General features: G+C 45.1%; 2 protein-coding genes across 3 annotated transcripts in view; one reads left to right on the top strand and one right to left on the bottom strand.

Annotated features, from left to right (window-relative positions):
• Positions 1-16,733, top strand: part of FAM13C (family with sequence similarity 13 member C) — a 135,497-nt gene that overhangs the window by 90,858 nt on the left and 27,906 nt on the right. For both annotated transcript variants that reach the window (XM_086752834.1, XM_086752835.1), the window contains one exon: positions 12,813-12,876. In XM_086752834.1, coding sequence (XP_086608960.1) covers positions 12,813-12,876 — 64 coding nt within the window. The remainder of the gene's footprint in view (positions 1-12,812; positions 12,877-16,733) is intronic.
• LOC147600044 (uncharacterized) lies at positions 104-11,337 on the bottom strand. Its single transcript, XM_086751774.1, has 3 exons — positions 11,316-11,337; positions 7,933-8,677; positions 104-224 (listed from the first exon to the last, which is right to left on the bottom strand). Exons 1-3 carry the CDS (start codon positions 11,335-11,337, stop codon positions 104-106), a joined length of 888 nt encoding a protein of 295 aa, XP_086607900.1.

The following is a 16,733-nucleotide window of genomic DNA, read 5'->3' as shown; positions in this document are numbered from 1 at the left end:
GCTGTGAAGGGGTACAGGGTGTTCAGGTCAAGCACTAGCCGAGTCTTTATGGCAGGTAACTCAGCTGATGATGAAGTAACTCAGCACTGGTAACTACTGGAAATTACAGTTCCTCCTCCGATTTTTCATGGCTGAGCACCTTCTCTGATCCTTCGTGGCTATGCAAAAGGCTAAAATTGGCTTTCAACTCACCAAATTGACCCAATCTATTGGTGAGAGCATGCCTAAGGATAAGATGTATAAAATTTAGGTCTTACTGGCAGGCTTGGATGGTGTAAACAAGATAATGCTCTTCACAGCCATCAGTTTTTGGGACACTACTTTACAAATTTTCCATGCCCAGGTGCTGTTTTGGCCCTGTTTGCTGCACACATAGACTTTAAGGCAGGTGAGCCAGGTCTCTGCTCTTTGTGCTCTGTCTCAAGGTGCACGATAGCCGTGGTGCTGTGTGGCAGAGGCTCTGGCTCTCTTCAGATGGATCAGAGCAGCAGCTGTATGTCCTAGCGATGCTCAGCAGCTCAGGGCACAGCTAGTGGACATACTGAGCTCAGTGTCCCAAAAGTCTGTTTCAGGTCAGGTCTAGGTTTGTAGCGACAGTTGCCATCCAACAGCAGTGTGGTGCTTTATGTGAAATGAACTGGTTGGTTTCACTGCAGCTTTTAGTAGGCAACATTGTAAATGATATTCATTTGTGCTCTCAAAGGAAGCTTTAGCAGAATGACCAAGAATTTAATTAGCTTTCACAAAGAACTGCTTTCACTCTCCAATGCTTGTTTGTGCAATCGAGACACTGCATCTCAAAGTGTTTCCGATTAGCACCAGCCTAGGATGCCTGTCTTCTCTTTTTGTGGCATTCCTTATGATAGGAAAAAATCACATGGATCTCTTGTAAAGAGGAGCATAATGGATTTGGTATCACAGAATTAGACCTACATAGTGGCTCTGCTGGAGGGAGGTCTGTGTATGGGTAGATAATGAAGCAACATTGGTTAATTTTGTTTGATGAAAGGAACGTGCTGAAAGAAACATGGACTTTAAAGATAAGAACCAGAGTAGAGTGTGCATGAATAAAACAGCAACCACAGCAAAGTTCCGCAGTCCACTTCAAGAGTTTGGCCTTTTTAGCCTGGTACTGAACCACTGTTCCCTATGCTATTTATTCTAGTTTAACACCAGGGTAGCTCCTTAGGAAGCCTGCTGTCCACAAGTGCTAAATCTGTTAAGTAATGGTATCTGGATTTACCATGCTAAGAGCTGTGAAAGCACAGTGATCAAATCTCAGCGCTGGCCATGTCTTTGATTATATTACAACAAACCAGAGATGACTTTATTCTCAAATAAAGAACTTCAAAGGTCGAGTAAACGCACATCAACGCAGGGTCCCTGACCTCACACACACTTTGTTTACTTTAGCTGTCTTAACTGTCCTTGGGAAAAACATTTCCACCATCTAGTTGGGGTGGGGAACTTTGAATTACATATGCTGAAGTTACCACTTTCAGTTTGAAGTTCACTGTGTCTGGTGACTCCTCTTAAGGGTCACCGGCAGCTTGCCCCATCCCTCTGCTGTCAATCAGCTGTGACAGGTCCAGAGCAATTACATGCCCATTTCTCAGCTCATGCAGATTGCTGGCTGATGTATCAGGATCACAGAATTGGCTTGTGCAACAGACTGTGAAGCATAGCTGCCAGGGTATGACATCTTGCCTTGTTTTCTGCCTTCTCTGCTCTGGGACATGGCAAAGGTTAAGCATTCAGTCTTGGCAGCAGGCAACAATGATAGCTAGGTTTTGACAGAACACATCTGCTAGTCCCACAAAACTTGAGTTTCACTATCTTCCACCCTGTTTTTGCTAGGTTGCTGGTAAAATCAGCAGTGCTTTGGAACACTAAATCTACCTAGGATCCCTAACTCATAGACCAAAAGCTTTCTGGTCTTTTGGAAAAGAGAAGATGATCACACTGCTGCAGGGATGCCCCTGGGCAGGCTCCTCTCTCACGTGTGTGAGTGGGATAGGAGAAGAAGGATTTATTTCTGTCTCATACTAAAAAGCAAGGTTGATTATTTCTAGTGTGGCTTGTTGTTACTTCTGCTTTAATTTAGTTTCTGCAGACTGCTATAGCTCTGTCATTAGTCTCATTGGAGTTTAAAGGTCTAAATGCCTCGGAATTGTACAGAGTTTTTAAAAAAATCCATTCTAGCGAGTGTGGGACAGCTAAAAACAGGATAGTTTTCATCTGTCTAAATATGGATTTAAGAGTATTGAGATATGAAAAACTCTTCAGTGCGGTCTCTGTTAAGCAGAGCAATCTAAATTCAGGGTGACCTAACAAAAGATGTTCATAAACAGATACGTGACAGAAAAACAGAACAGGCGATATAAGAGAAACAATCTACAGAAAAATGACTCTTAAGTGTTTGTGTTGATTGTTTTTTGGGGGGAGTACTTTGAAGGACATGGACCAGTTGGAGAGGGTGCAGAGGAGGCCACAAAGATTATAAAAGGGCTGGAGCACCTCTCCTATGAGGACAGGCTGAGAGAGTTGGGGCTGTTCAGCCTGGAGAAGAGAAGGCTCTGGAGAGACCTGATAGTGGTCTTCCAGTATCTCAAGGGGGCCTACAGGAAAGATGGGGAGAGGCTGTTCAGTAGGGCCTGTTGCGATAGGACAAGGAGTAATGGTTTTAAAATAGAGGGGGGTAGATTCAGCTTATATATTACGAAAAAATTTTTTACAATGAGAGTTGTAGAACACTGGCACAGGTTGCCCAGAGAGGTGGTGGAGGCCCCATCCCTGGAAACATTCAAGGCCAGGTTGGATATGGTTCTGGGCAACCTGATCTAGTGGGGGATGTCCCTTGCAGGGGGGTTGGACTAGATGGCCTTTGAAGATCCCTTCCAGCCCTAACCATTCTATGATTCTATGATTCTGTGATTTTATGATAACCACTGAAACAGCAAAGGAAAAGTTTTAGTAGGATTTGAGGGAAATTGAAGAATAGACTTGTTGAAAAGGTTTCCAGTCAGAAGAATGAGGGGATACTGTCTTGTTCTTGGCTAAACTATGCCTGACCTGTGAAACAAGATTTTAATGTCAAGAAGTGTTTATCATGCATGATTATGAACATCAGCATGAATTTAGAATATGAAAAGCCACCTGTGTGGCAGAAAACCTTTACATTTTATTAAAAGAACATGAATTTCTAATACTATTGCTAGTGATTACATTGAATACTGCTCTAGCCGTTGTGTGTAGTTGGGTTTGGATAAGAGCATAAAATAATCTGCAGCTTTGCAATATAAAAGTTATATGCAGGCCCCAGGAACAAATGTTACAATAAAAAGAATTGCTTTTTTTTTTTAACAGAGAATGGGAAAGCCAGTATGGAACAATACATATGATTACGGAAAGCTGCTCTTACTGATTGCCTTCTCAAAGGCAATCAGCAAAACTGATGTGGATCCAGAGCTGTGTGTGCAGTTACCTGAATGGAGGATGGTGTTTTCTCCAGATGCCTGTTACACGAGAGGGGTCTGAAACGTGGGACTCCTGGGTGGTGGGAATGTCAGTGTGTCAGAGAAGGTTGCATTCCCAAGTCAGTGTGGGAACTATACTTTGGGGTCAGGTTTTCTGCCAAAGAAAAATTCCTGAAAGTTCCCACTCTTTCCCATTTCCCAAATATAATGGGAGTGGAGTGGATTCATTTAGTAGGACTGAGCCGGTCCCTAGTTTGTGCAGAGGCAGTAGGGTGGCAGTTGCTGTCAGATCTGTGATCATTCTCCAGCAAAACTGGAAATGCTGGGAGCCCTGGGCTGCTCTGGATCTTGAGTTCAACCAGAGTCTCCCAGGATTTCTGTGCTCCCCTGAGGGAGACCGAGCTCTTGTGAGGCTTTCGGTATTTAAGTTTTCAAGGCAAGTAGCTTTTGAGAGTGTAGTTCAAGTGTGGACTCTCGTAGTTTCGATGCTTTCTGCTGAACAGCTACAACTCGGGGCTGTGTGGGAGGGAGCAGGGAAGCTGCAAAAGTGCTGGTGTCCCCGCGCCATATGGCGAAGCCGTGCTGGGGAGGCAGAGCTTGTGAGGCTGCATTCCTGCACAGGCGGCCAGACGAGCAGGGAGAAAACTTGGCCAGATTCCCTCCGAGTCCTGCTCAGATCTGGCGAAAATTCATCACGACCAGTATGTGTCTGCAAATAGCTCTGTGTCAGCAAATCAGGATTTGCTGATGAAACATTGCTTTGTTGGGAAATGACTGACTAGTTCCTAAGAACAGTTTCTTCCGGAATCTTGATATTAAAATATTGGTATTTATGGTTCCAGTGATACTTCTTGTATCAAGGCATAGAAAATCCCTGAGCAAGCTCTTGGGTTGCAATACACTTAAAGAAAAAAAAAAGAAAGAAGGGAGGATAGAGAGAGGACAGAGGGACAAAAAAAATATAGCCTCTTACTGTAGCCCACGTAAGGACTGTGCCTGGTGAGTGTGAGAGGTGCTTGTAACAAGAAAAACAAGCGTGGCCATGTGCAACCTGCCTCTATGTAACTGCTGTGATTAATGAGACAAGCAATGCCACACTGGCTCTCCGTCTGGCTGCTTATTCCAGCATCCAGGGACTGCCCGAGGAGTAGCCCGGGATGTACCCAAACAGCCTTGGGCCCTTAATGGTGGTGTTTCCTCCATTCCAAGTGTGCTCTTAAAGTTCATCCGAAAGCCTGCTGCAGCTCTGTGTTGCTTTGTGAGCAGTCATAGGCATGCTTTTAAAGCATTCATCTGCAGCCCTGTATTAAGATCATAGAATCATAGAATCACATGGTTGGATGGGACCTATAAGATCATCTAGTCCAACCGTCTTCCCACTACCATTGCTGCCACAGCTACTAAACCATATCCTGTAGCTCCTCATCAAGCCGCCTCTTGAACACTGCCAGGGACGGAGACTCCACCACCTCCCTGGGCAGGCCGTTCCAGTGCCTTACCACTCTTTGAGAGAAAAAGTTTTTCCTCAAGTCCAATCTAAACCTCCTCTGGTACAACTTGTGGCCATTTCCTCAGGTCCTGCTTGTTGCCTGGAAGAAGAGGCCAAACCCCTGCTCATCACAACCTGCCTTCAGGAAGCTATAGAGTGCAATGAGGTCTCCCCTGAGCCTCCTCTTCTCCAGACTAAACAATCCCAACTCTCTCAGCCGCTCCTCATAAGACTTGTGCTCCAGACCCCTCACCAGCTTTGTTGCCCTTCTCTGGACACGTTCCAGGGCTTCAATGTCTTTCTTGTAGTGAGGGGCCCAAAACTGAACACAATACTCAAGGTGCGGCCTCACCAGTGCCGAATACAGGGGGATGATTACCTCCCTGCTCCTGCTGGCCACACTATTTCTAATGCAGGCCAGGATGCCGTTGGCCCTCTTGGCCACCTGGGCACACTGTCGGCTCATGTTCAGCTGAGCATCAACCAACACCCCCAGGTCCCTTTCCTCTTCACAGTCCTCCGGCCACTCAGCTCCGAGCCTATAGCGCTGCATGGGGTTATTGTGGCCAAAGTGCAGGACCCGGCACTTGGCCTTGTTGAACCTCATGCCATTCAGCTCAGCCCAGTGATCCAGCCTATCCAGATCCCTCTGAAGGGCCTCCCTACCCTCAGGCAGATCAACACCGCCACCCAACTTGGTGTCATCTGCAAACTTACTGAGGGTACACTCAATCCCCTCGTCTAGGTCATCAACAAAGATATTGAACAAGATGGGCCCAAGTACCGACCCCTGGGGGACACCACTTGTAACAGGCTGCCAGCTGGACTTGACTCCATTAACCACCACCCGCTGGGCACGGCCCCCTAGCCAATTCTTTATCCAAAGAAGGGTATACCTACCCAGTCCACAGGCAGCCAGTTTCCCTAGGAGAATACTGTGAGAGACCGTGTCAAAGGCCTTGCTGAAGTCCAGGTGGACCACATCAACAGCCTTTCCTTCATCCACCAGTCTGGTCACCCAGTCGTAAAAGGAAATGAGGTTGGTCAAGCACGACCTGCCTTTCGTGAACCCGTGCTGGCTGGGCCTGATCCCCTGGATGCCACTCATATGCCGAGTGATCTCACCCAAGATGATTTGCTCCATAACTTTCCCAGGTACTGAGGTCAGGCTGACAGGCCTGTAGTTCCCCGGATCCTCCTTACGGCCCTTCTCACATCGGCAAGCCTCCAATCCTCCGGGACCTCCCCAGATAACCAGGACCGCTGGTAGATGGCCGAGAGCGGCTCGGCAATCACCCCCACCAACTCCCTTAGCACCCTAGGATGGAGCCCGTCCGGTCCCATGGACTTGTGGCAGTCCAGATGGAGAAGGAGCTCTCTAACTGTCTCCACCTGTACCACAGGGGGTGTACTCGGCCTGGCATCCCAGACTTCCAGATTAGGGCATAAAGTGCCCTGAGGATAACTGATCTGCCTATTAAAGGCAAAAGTAAAGAAGGCGTTGAGGACCTCAGCCTTCTCCTTATCCTCAGTGATCACATTCCCCGCTGCATCAAGTAAAGGGTGTAAATGCTCCTTATTTCTTCTCTTAGCACTGATATATTTGTAAAAGGATTTCTTGTTCTCTTTTACTGCAGTGGCCAATCTGAGTTCATGCTGAGCTTTTGCCTTCCTAACTTCCTCCCTGCATACCTTAGAAACTTCTTTGTAATCTCCCCAAGTAGCCTGTCCCTTCTTCCAGAGGACATAGACTCTCTTTTTCTTCCGGAGCCTCAACAATAGTTCCCGGTTCATCCACACCGGTCTTCTTCCCCTACGGCTCGCCTTACAGCATTCAGGAACAGCCTGTTCTTGTGCCTTTAAGATCTCCATCTTGAGGAGCGTCCAGGCTTCCTGGACCCCTTTACCCTTAAGGAGCGACTCCCAAGGGACCCTCGCAACAAGCGTCCTGAACAAGTCAAAGTCCGCCCTCTTGAAGTTCAGGATAGCCGTTCTGCTAGTGATCCTTCTGACATCTCCAAGAATAGAGAATTCTACAATTTCATGGTCGCTCTGCCCAAGACAGTGCCCAACCTTCACGTCTCCCACCAGACCTTCTCTGTTAGTAAAGAGTAGGTCAATCAGGGCACCACCCCTGGTAGGCTCTCGTACCAGCTGCATAAGGAAACTATCTTCCACACCCTCTAGGAACCTTTTGGACTGCTTCCTGTGCGCTGTATGATATTCCCAGCATATATCAGGGAAGTTGAAGTCTCCCACAAGAACGAGTGCTGGCGATTGCGCGACTCGCTCAAGCTGCCCATAGAACGCCTCGTCCTTCTCTTCATCCTGATTAGGCGGTCTATAACAGACCCCCACCACGATGTCACTCCTACAGGCCTTTCCTCTTATCCTTATCCATAGACACTCAACTGTATCATTCCCAACCCCAAGCTCTTCAACGTCAAAACAGTCTTTAATATAAAGGGCCACACCACCACCCTTCCTTCCTCGTCTATCCCTTCTGAAGAGCTTGTAGCCTTCCATCACAGCACTCCAGTCGTGGGAGTGGTCCCACCACGTTTCAGTAATGGCAACCAGGTCATAGTTATCCTGCTGCACAATCGCTTCCAGCTCCTCCTGTTTGTTACTCATGCTGCGTGCATTGGTGTACATGCACTTCAGCCGAGACGGCTGCCTCAGCCCCAGATCGAGCACCGTTCCCCTGGGCTCTTCCCTTGAGGGCCTTGTTTTGTCCCCTTCCCCCTTCGTAGCTAGTTTAAAGATCTGTCGATAAGCCCCGCCAGCTCCTGTGCTAGGATTCGTTGTCCCCTGTAAGAAAGGTGGGTTCCACAAACAGAAGACAGGCCAGGGGCCGAGTAAACTGCCCCATGATCAAAGAACCCAAAGTTTCTGTCTCGACACCAGCCTCTAAGCCAATTATTCATTAATGGAACTTTCCAAGCCCACTCCGTGCCGCTCGCTGACCCTGAAGGTATAGAACAGAAGATCACTTGAGCTCCTGCTCCTTGAACCAAACGCCCTAAACCCCTGAAATCTCTTTTCATAGTTCGTAGGCTTCTCTGTGCAATTTCATCACTGCCCACTTGAACTATGAGGAGTGGAAAATAATCAGTGGGCCTAACCAGCTGTGGGAGTTTCCGGGTTATGTCTCTGACCCGGGCCCCAGGAAGGCAGCACACCTCCCTACGGGTAGGGTCAGGCCGGCATATTGGGCCCTCTGTCCCTCTCAGAAGGGAGTCACCTACAACTATCACCCTTCTTTCTTTTTTGGAGGAGGCAGTCTTCAAGCGTGGCTCCGACTGCCTCACCTTATGCAAGCTAGGAGGCGGCGTTCCCACGTCATCCTCACTCGCCTCTCCCTCCGGTTTCAGGACTTCAAACCTGTTACACAGAGGGACCTGGGGAACCGAGGTAGGTCGGGATGGGGGTTGCCTGCGACGCCAACCTGGGACCTGCTGCCATCCCTCCTCTTCTCTCAAGCAGTCCCTCTCCGCTTGACTATGGCAAGGGAGAGTGTCCACTACTCCCTCAGTCCGGGGGGTGCAATCTCTGCGTCTTTCTCGCAGAGAGTCACTCCACCAGTCAATCTCCCGCTCACACTCTCTGATACTCCGTAACCTCTCTATGTCCTCCCTAAGCTCCACCACCAGACTGAGCAGCTCATCCAGCTGCTCACACCTCGCACAGGTGGCATCCTTCCCGTCCTCTCCTGGCAGCAGCAGGCACAGGCACTCCCTGCAGCCAGAGACCTGAACTGCCGCATTTTTGGGCAGACCTTCTGTCTGGGTTGCCACAGTCTTCTTGGGGGAAGCCCGCTTCCTGGTGAGGACCATGTTTAAAGCTGTGATGTCAGAGCCTGTCAATAGGAGAGCAGGTCGCCCGAGAAAAGACTAGATCCAACTCCCACTCCCGCTGCTACTGTATTGAATGGGGAGTGCGGGCTGCTCACACTCTGATCTCCTCCTCCGTAGGTGGTCAGTAACACCTTTACTCACTTCCTGTGACACGTGGGCAAGAACTCCCCAAATTGCTTTTAACAACACAGACAATGGGTCAAGGTCACACTCAGAGATTAAGAGTGGTCAGCTGTGAGTTGTCAGCTCCACCCCTGGTGAGTCAGGAGCCCGCGCACAAGCTGCCAGCAGCCAGCCCAGGCACAGGCACTGTAGCTGGCTGTTGGTGGCTCCAAAAAAGTCCAAAAGAGCTTTTTTGGTTGCCTATTTTGCTTCAGATCCCCTGCCCAGTGCAGTTTTGCCTGCTCTGAAGCTTGTCTCCGCAGCAAAAATGATGGTGACTATGTTTGAATTTCATCATGCTTTTTGCCATTTGTGGAGGTCTCAGGACCTTTTTGTTTTCCTGGTGCTGAGGTGTGTTGGCTGTGGGGTCTGCCTTTCTGTCGGCTCATGTGATGTGACCCCTGGACAGGCTGAATCAGTGCTCTGGTGCAGTACTGGGACTGCCCTTCCAGAGCTGTTAACCTGGCAGGGCACCCTCACGGTGGGGAGGGTAAAACTGTTTGCTAGATGGGAGACAGGGCAGCAGTCCTGGGTCAGAACAGACTGAAAGTGAATCTGGAAAAGGGGTTTAATCCCACAGCAGTGTGTGTGATTTATCCTGGCATTACTAATGCATTAATTGGCCCAAGACGTTGAGCATGTGTAGCATTATGGTGCATAAACATGTAAGTCTCCTGAGGGTGGGGTTAGTGTAATCCAGGGCTGGACTGGATTGAGACTTGCAAATTACAAAGTGCAATGCTCCTTTCTGGGTTTCATCTGGAAAATAAGAAGTTAATTTGCTTAGGTTTAGAAGTGATATCATGCATAATTCAGTAATTCACGTGTTCTGGTCTGTTTTTTAAACAGCACACTGCTCATGCAAATTGTTCTTCTCCTTGGAGTCTGGTAGGAACTCTGTTATGATAACTGGTATTTTCTTTTTTTGTTGTTGTTTTGTTATGTTCACAAGCTTCAAATGTACATGTTGTTGGGTTGCATCTTTGTAATCTGTTCCCTGCAGAACAGGATAATTCTGCCAAAGCCAGAGTCTACAGGGAGCATGAGAGATCAGGCCTTTCGTATTTCATAAAGAATGATATAACATATATTTGAAAAGTAGCCATGGAGAGAATTCCATTTTCATTATTTTACATGATGTAAATTATACAAAATAAGGGTTGCCTGCAATTATTCAAAATTTCAGCCAAGGCTTAAAATAATTTTAATGTACTCAGCACAGATGGAAAATCAGGTCTTGTTCCTGCTGCTTTTGAAGTTAATGGATATTTTGTGATTGACTTTTAATGAGAGTAGGATCCAACCCATAATTATTACATTGTAAGCCCTTTGTTGCCTGGTGACAATCAGATAACCTGCATTTGCCTAGCAGAGCAAATCTTGGTGAAAACAAAAAAGCACATCCCAAAATTCTCTATATACAGTAAGATCAGCTCAGCATACATGACTGTTAATGTAAATGGTCTTCACACAAAAATGGTTACTCACCTTAATGATTTCAGTATCTCCAGAATTCAAAGAATGCAAAACTAAGAGCACCTTACTCCAGCATTTTTAGTGAAAAAGAAACAGTAAAATGCAAGGCTTCTGCATCCCTAAAACACCAGACAACATCAACCTGAATGAGAGAGAGGCTTTCAGGGGTACTGTAAACTTTTTACTCTCCAGAGTGCTGGAGTGATACAGCTGTGAATTATGTAGAACTTTGTATAGCACCCGTAAGAACTGCTGCTACCATTTAGGTGTGTGTTTGGTTTTTTTTTTTTTTTTATTTCTAAAGGACAGTTCACATTTGCTGTGTGTTACACACCCTGAAAGAAGTCACCCAAATGAATACCAGAAGCGTACGAATCTGACACGTGTCCTTTTCTTCCTTGCCTTTACATCTAGCTCTAGTTCAATGCAATAAATCACTCTAAATATTTTTTTTTTTTTGTCATTAGTGAATGAATTCTTCAGCCCTTTGTAGCCTTGCAGGTCCTTCCTTACATGTTGTTAAACCAAATATAAACATTTCACTCTTTCCTATTATGTTAGTTCTTTTACTCTTCCCGTGCTTTTTCTCCGTTTTATTTAACTCTCTTCTGCTGCTTCATACTGTCCTCTTTGCTGCCTGAAAGCTAGGGATTGGTTGTTAGGCATCAACCTTTTTGCTTCTGTAATTCCATTTTCCTTCTGTTCTCTTCACGTTAGGAGACATTTGCTATTCATTTTCAGGTGAAAGGGTGGAAAGATTATATATGTGGAGAGCTACTTAGAGATGTAGGTAGGTGCTTGTGCAACAGTCAACCAAGGCACCTTGCTGCTTAAGTATCTCCAGAAATCACTCACTTCCGATCATGTACCTGTGCATCTCGAGGGAGGTGCAGGCTGGCTGGCCTGTGAACCCTCCCATTCTGGTGCTAGATGTACCACCTCCAAAATTACCCATTTTTGTTCCTATGTGAATTGCGCACCTTGGATCCTGTTTGGAGGCAAGTGGTTGTTCACAGTGGTGTAGCTATCTAATGTGTTTATTTTGGGAAGGAAAGTGGCATACCCATCATTTCAGTCTTTAAATGCCTCATAAATCCGTGAAGAACTGCAACAAAGGCCTGTGCATCTATCTGTACTGTTTTTGATGTCTCTAGAGACTTCTAAAACTATTTGGTTTTGCTGGAGTGACTGACCACATTACATTGAAAAACATGAATTATTTTGTTTAAAGGAGTCTGAGTTTTATGTTAATTTTATCATGTCTGAGTGAGCCTCACAGGAGCCAGCAAACATTGCCACTTTTTCAGCAGTAAGGAATCTCACTCTCTAAGACAGCAATAGTTTTCTTGCTTCAGCTGAGTTGCGAGTCAACTTGTGATAGACCTGTGATGTCAGGCTTTGTAGTTGAGTGTGGAAAGCCTGTGTTTCCTTTGGGGAAAGACAGAGCTGTGGCATGAAGCTATTCAGCTGCTCACATAATCCATGGGAAGGTTTTTTTAGGCTTCAGTTCCATTCCTTGGTAGAGTGAATTTGTAACTAGTCCTGAAGCTGGTAGGGGTGTGGAGCCTTAGGCCACAACCACATCTGCCTGGGTGGGGCACAGTTGTCTCATTAGCCATAGTCAGAGGGAAGAGATTTTCCCCTTGCTGGCCCAGGGCCTTCCTTCCCTAATTCCATGTGGAGAAGCAGTGGTACACTGAGGGAAAACCAAAGATATGGACATCTCTGGTTGCAAAGTGGCACTCATTAGAAAATTCAGACATCAATCTTACTCAAAGGATTTCCAGCTCCTCATGAAAGTCCCTTGGGTCTTTGTGAAATTTGCAAAACAGAACTTAAGCAGACAGTTGAAGATTGGGAGCCTGAAATACCTTCAATTTTAAATATGGAAAGATTTATTCTTCATGGCTCTGATACAGGAAAACTCTTGTTCCTGACTGGAACAAGAACTCTTGTTCCTGACTGGAACATGTGGGACAAATTGTGCTTAGATTTAAACATATGTTTGAGGGTTTTTTTTTGGTTTTAACCCTATTAACTCACCAAGATACTGAGAGCTGATCATGCTTATGTAGAACTTTTACTGTGTGACAGAGTGAACCTGGATTTTAATGCCAGAGTTGCCAGGACCTCATTCACATTTTAAATATATTATTTAGGATTACAGTAAGATCACTGTTGTTTCGAGTGAGGTATAAAAGACAGATGTAACTTTCATAGAAATGTTATTTTTTGAAATAAAACAACTTTATCTTGTAACTTTGTATTATGTACAGACATGATTAAATGTTTGAAGTATTTGTAGCACAGATAAGCAATCTACTGAGTGAAAAATTTTGTTTTGTTTTGTAGAATAGATCAGAACACATGCATTTCACCAAAAGACGCAACTGAGCCATTTAACAGCTTAAATGAGGTAAGCTTAAGCAAAAGTTGAAATATAATGTTACAGATTTTGAATTAGATGTTTGGTTTTTGTTAATACTAAGGTCCTGGAATAATGTAATAACTTGAGAATCTTAAGTTAGCTTTCAAATGAATCATTCTAGTAATATTTTAGGAGAAAAGCTTAAAAATGTGACATGAGACTGCTATAATAGTTTAAAAGCCAGAAGCAAGAGATTTTTAAAATATTTTAAGTCAACTTCATGCTGCTTTCTGTTTGTGCTCAGAAAAGAATTAAACATTCAATATTGACCGAGTGAAAAGCTGTCTTTCAAGAACATTTGATTTTTTTTCCTCAAATTACAGCTCAAAAACGTTCAGCTATCAATTATGTTTTGTTTAAAAATAAGAGGTTCTCAGGGTTGCTACATCCTGGCCAAATAAACTATGAACAGTATAACGTAGCCTAAAAGGTACTCTTGCTGTAAGACGGGAGGAGTGGAGAGTTGGAGTGAAGAGAGGAAGCAAGGAAATCCAAGTAACACCTGTGAGACGTGAAACAAGAGCTGTTTTCACAGGTATTGTGCCAGGAGGATAGCGTAAGAGTAAAGCACAAAGCAGCTGTCTGTGTGATCATGTCAAACAATGGATGAGCTTGGGCTTGATTCTGACAATCAGCAATATACTGGAGGCCAAAACCAAGCTTTGCAATTATTCAAAGTGGGAAACCTTACAAAGCATCTCCCGCAAACAAGGGTATCTGCGTACTAGCATAGAGTATGCTCGCATACTTCAAGAGCAATGAACAATGCTGGACTTAAACAAGGAGCAGACAGTATTTTTAAGGATAGACCAAGACAACAGAAGCAAGGGAAAAAGAGCTGGGGGGAAGGGAAAAGTCAACTTTTTTTCTATAATGAGCCAGAGAACATCTATGTCTATTAATAGATGCCTGACTTCCATTAGGGGAAACCCACAGTGTGTCCTTTTAAAGGAATTCAGACTTAATTTTCTCCTTACAATGGATTATTTCCTGTGCGTTTGTGTCATTGTTGTGCAGCTCACTATTGAAATTTGCAGTGCTAACTAGCAAGGCACATGCCAGGACTGATTCAAGGGAGTATATTAAGCCTCTGTCAAGTCAATTAAGACCCAGGGAGAAGTCATTAAGGTATTGTTTCTTTTAAGAAGCCCCAAATGTTCACCAAAGCCTCCACTTAAAAGCTTCCATTTAAAATTCTTGTAAGGATTCCTTAAAGGTTAAGATAAAGTATTTTAATAAATAAATCAGTGTAAGATATTAAAACAGGTAATTAGATCAGAAATTAAAATAAATTGCTAATAATTTATGGAGAATGAGCAAGGGTTACATTCTGGTGCTTTCTTTTGCAAAATCTTGGATTGTGTTGTGTCTCAGGTCTACCCAAATGGGCATGTGTCGTAAGAAAATAAATTCCCTTCTTGGGTTAGAGAAAATGGCGTCTCTCTGCACTGCTCACCCATGGCATTATACAGAACCAGAGCATATCTTGTTCTATCTTATTGTTGCTTATTTGTTCCCCATAAAGGAAGTTCTGAAGTGAATGTGTCATATGCCTCAAGACACAAATATTGCCATATCAGATACCGCAGAGATTTATTTATGTTCATATAAAATAGGCCTATCTTATTTTAACCTGAACTCTCAGATTAAAAAGCAAGGGAGATGCTGTTATACATCGCTGTTCTAATGTGTCATATAAAAGCATTAATTTCCTTAGAGTGAAGAAATTGAACAGGTTGATATTTGCTCAGTTTCTTTTCTATATGAATCACTTCAAAGGCCATTAAATGCTGAAAGCTTGGATAATTCTCATTCTCTGCCCCAGCTGATTTCATAAATCCAGTAAATCCACCAGTAAACTGGATATAATAGAATAGCTGCCTTCCTGTCCTGCAGGAGCAGGCCCGGGGGCAGAGTGCAGATGTCCTTAATGTTCAGAAACACTGTGTGTGGGGCAGGGTGGTTTCAGTTTATACAGAAAGTACCAAGTCTGGGTGCTTCTCCTCCCTGCTCCCTGTCGGCCTCCAGGCTGAAACTGGCCAGGGTCCATGGGGCAGGCAGACCTGTTCCCTTTCCCTCTCCCCTCAGCTTTTAAATTTACCAGACCTTAAGATGTCTACAAGGATGAAACAAAGGATACTGGTAATAGTAATGTATTTTCAGGGAAAGAAATTATTTCTAACAGCAGTGACTCTCTTTTGGCAGTTGTTAGCTACCTGCTCTCTGCAGATATGCAGTGAGCGCGGATCGATCAGCAGGTTTGGCAGTGCTGGAGCTCTGGGTGCAGTAAGGGAGAGCGCAGGGCTGTGGGGCTCCGTTTGGCACACTGTCTGCCGTCAGGCTACAGTTCCCTGGACATGCGGATCAACGTGTCTCGTGGCGCTGATCCCGCAGGGCCCTGTGCAGGAACCTCCAGCTGGAGAGGGAGTTACTGATGGTGCCTACCAAGAAAACATTTTAAAGATATTTCAGGGGACTCCCACTCATTGCCACAGTGTTTTGGTGATGAATTGGGAGTGTTTGCACGTTCAGTGTCCCATCCTCTGGAGGGATTAAGCAGTGTGAGCGTACGTGTGTGGTATTTATCTCTAGATGTGTGAGGTTATTTATCATCTCAATCATTCCTTGCCCTAAGGTCTCAACTCTTCATTTTCAATAATCGTTGGTTGGAAAGAGACATGGTCAGTGGGGTACAGTCTGCATGCTTACTTATTTGTAAAGATTATTTATTTACTACAGGCTGAGCTTCCTCTGCAAACTGCAATCCTTTTTTTGCGGTGTTATCTCCAGTATGGGGGTATGATACTTTAATGGCTATGTTTACTTAAAGCATTAGCAAAAATTACAAATAGGAGAGAAATACTACACTGTCTCTTTTTCTGTTTTCCTTGGGTTTCCTGTAAATGTCTTTATTTTTTCCATTATCTTTGATCGGGAATAATGCAGGATGTTTTTTCTTCTTCTGGTGGAATTGACATAGCTCAAGTTCTTTGAATTGTCAGTTGCTTTAAGAGGACATAAGAAGAGATGATAAACCTTTGTCCAAGAAAATTATAATTGCTTCTTTTTCAAACTTGCAAAATACTATTCTGAAGAGGCAACAATATGGTGTGTGAGGGATTTCAGTGATGGTCTGTGTAGGGCCACTGTGGGAAATTACAAGCTGCACACAGCTGTGAGAATGCGACCTTGGAGAGGGGAGCTAGGAGGGGTGTCATCTCGGAGAGGGGAGCTAGGAGGGGTGTCATCTCAGAGAGGGGAGCTAGGAGGGCTGTTATGGAGCAGGATGTTGCTGCTGTCCGGGAACCGCTGTTAGCCAGCAGGGCATGTACCTGGCAGCCTTGCTGCGTGTGCTGGCCATGCGTGCACCAACACCTGGTCAGTACTCTGCCACTCAGTCTGCTGAGGGTGTAAACAGAGGCGGCTCAGAGCGGAAGAGAGAGAGAAAGGACCCAGAGCACTCTATGAACAACAGGGGATGCCCTGAAGGTGCTGCGCCTGCCTGCCTTCTCTGCTCTGACCCCGCTGATCATCATCCTCCTGCTCGGTGATGTCTCCGGCGTAGTCGGGGTGGTAGGACTCTCACAAAGGGAAAACAATACGCTGGGAACTGCTTATGCTGGGAACTGCTTATGCAAGGCTATAACAGAGCAATAAATACTGTTGTGCTTTTAAATATCCTATGTTGGGTGAACTTTGTGCATAGGAATCCTATGAACCAGTTACGTGTGGTTATTTTTCCAAAGAAACTTAAGGGTCCATTTTAAATATTAGTATGTCCTTTCATTTGCATTAACATAGATCAGGAATCACTGCATCATGAAGCTGTATTTAGGCACCAGAGT

Source organism: Chlamydotis macqueenii, chromosome 7 (genome assembly GCF_036417535.1).
Source record: "Chlamydotis macqueenii isolate bChlMac1 chromosome 7, bChlMac1.mat, whole genome shotgun sequence".
Classification (NCBI taxonomy): domain Eukaryota; kingdom Metazoa; phylum Chordata; class Aves; order Otidiformes; family Otididae; genus Chlamydotis; species Chlamydotis macqueenii.
This window is presented reverse-complemented; position numbering and strand designations above follow the sequence as displayed.

Bases quoted from the DNA above. Each gene is read 5' to 3' on its own strand.
- LOC147600044 (XM_086751774.1), bottom strand. From the start codon at position 11,337: ATGCACAGGTACATGATCGGAA. The intron at 8,678-11,315 runs GTGAGTGATTTC...TGCTGCTGCCAG, and splicing joins GCACAGGTACATGATCGGAA to GAGAGGACGGGAAGGATGCC. The intron at 225-7,932 runs GTCAGCGAGCGG...TCTTATCCTTAG, and splicing joins TTCTGTTCTATACCTTCAGG to GCATGCTCTCACCAATAGAT.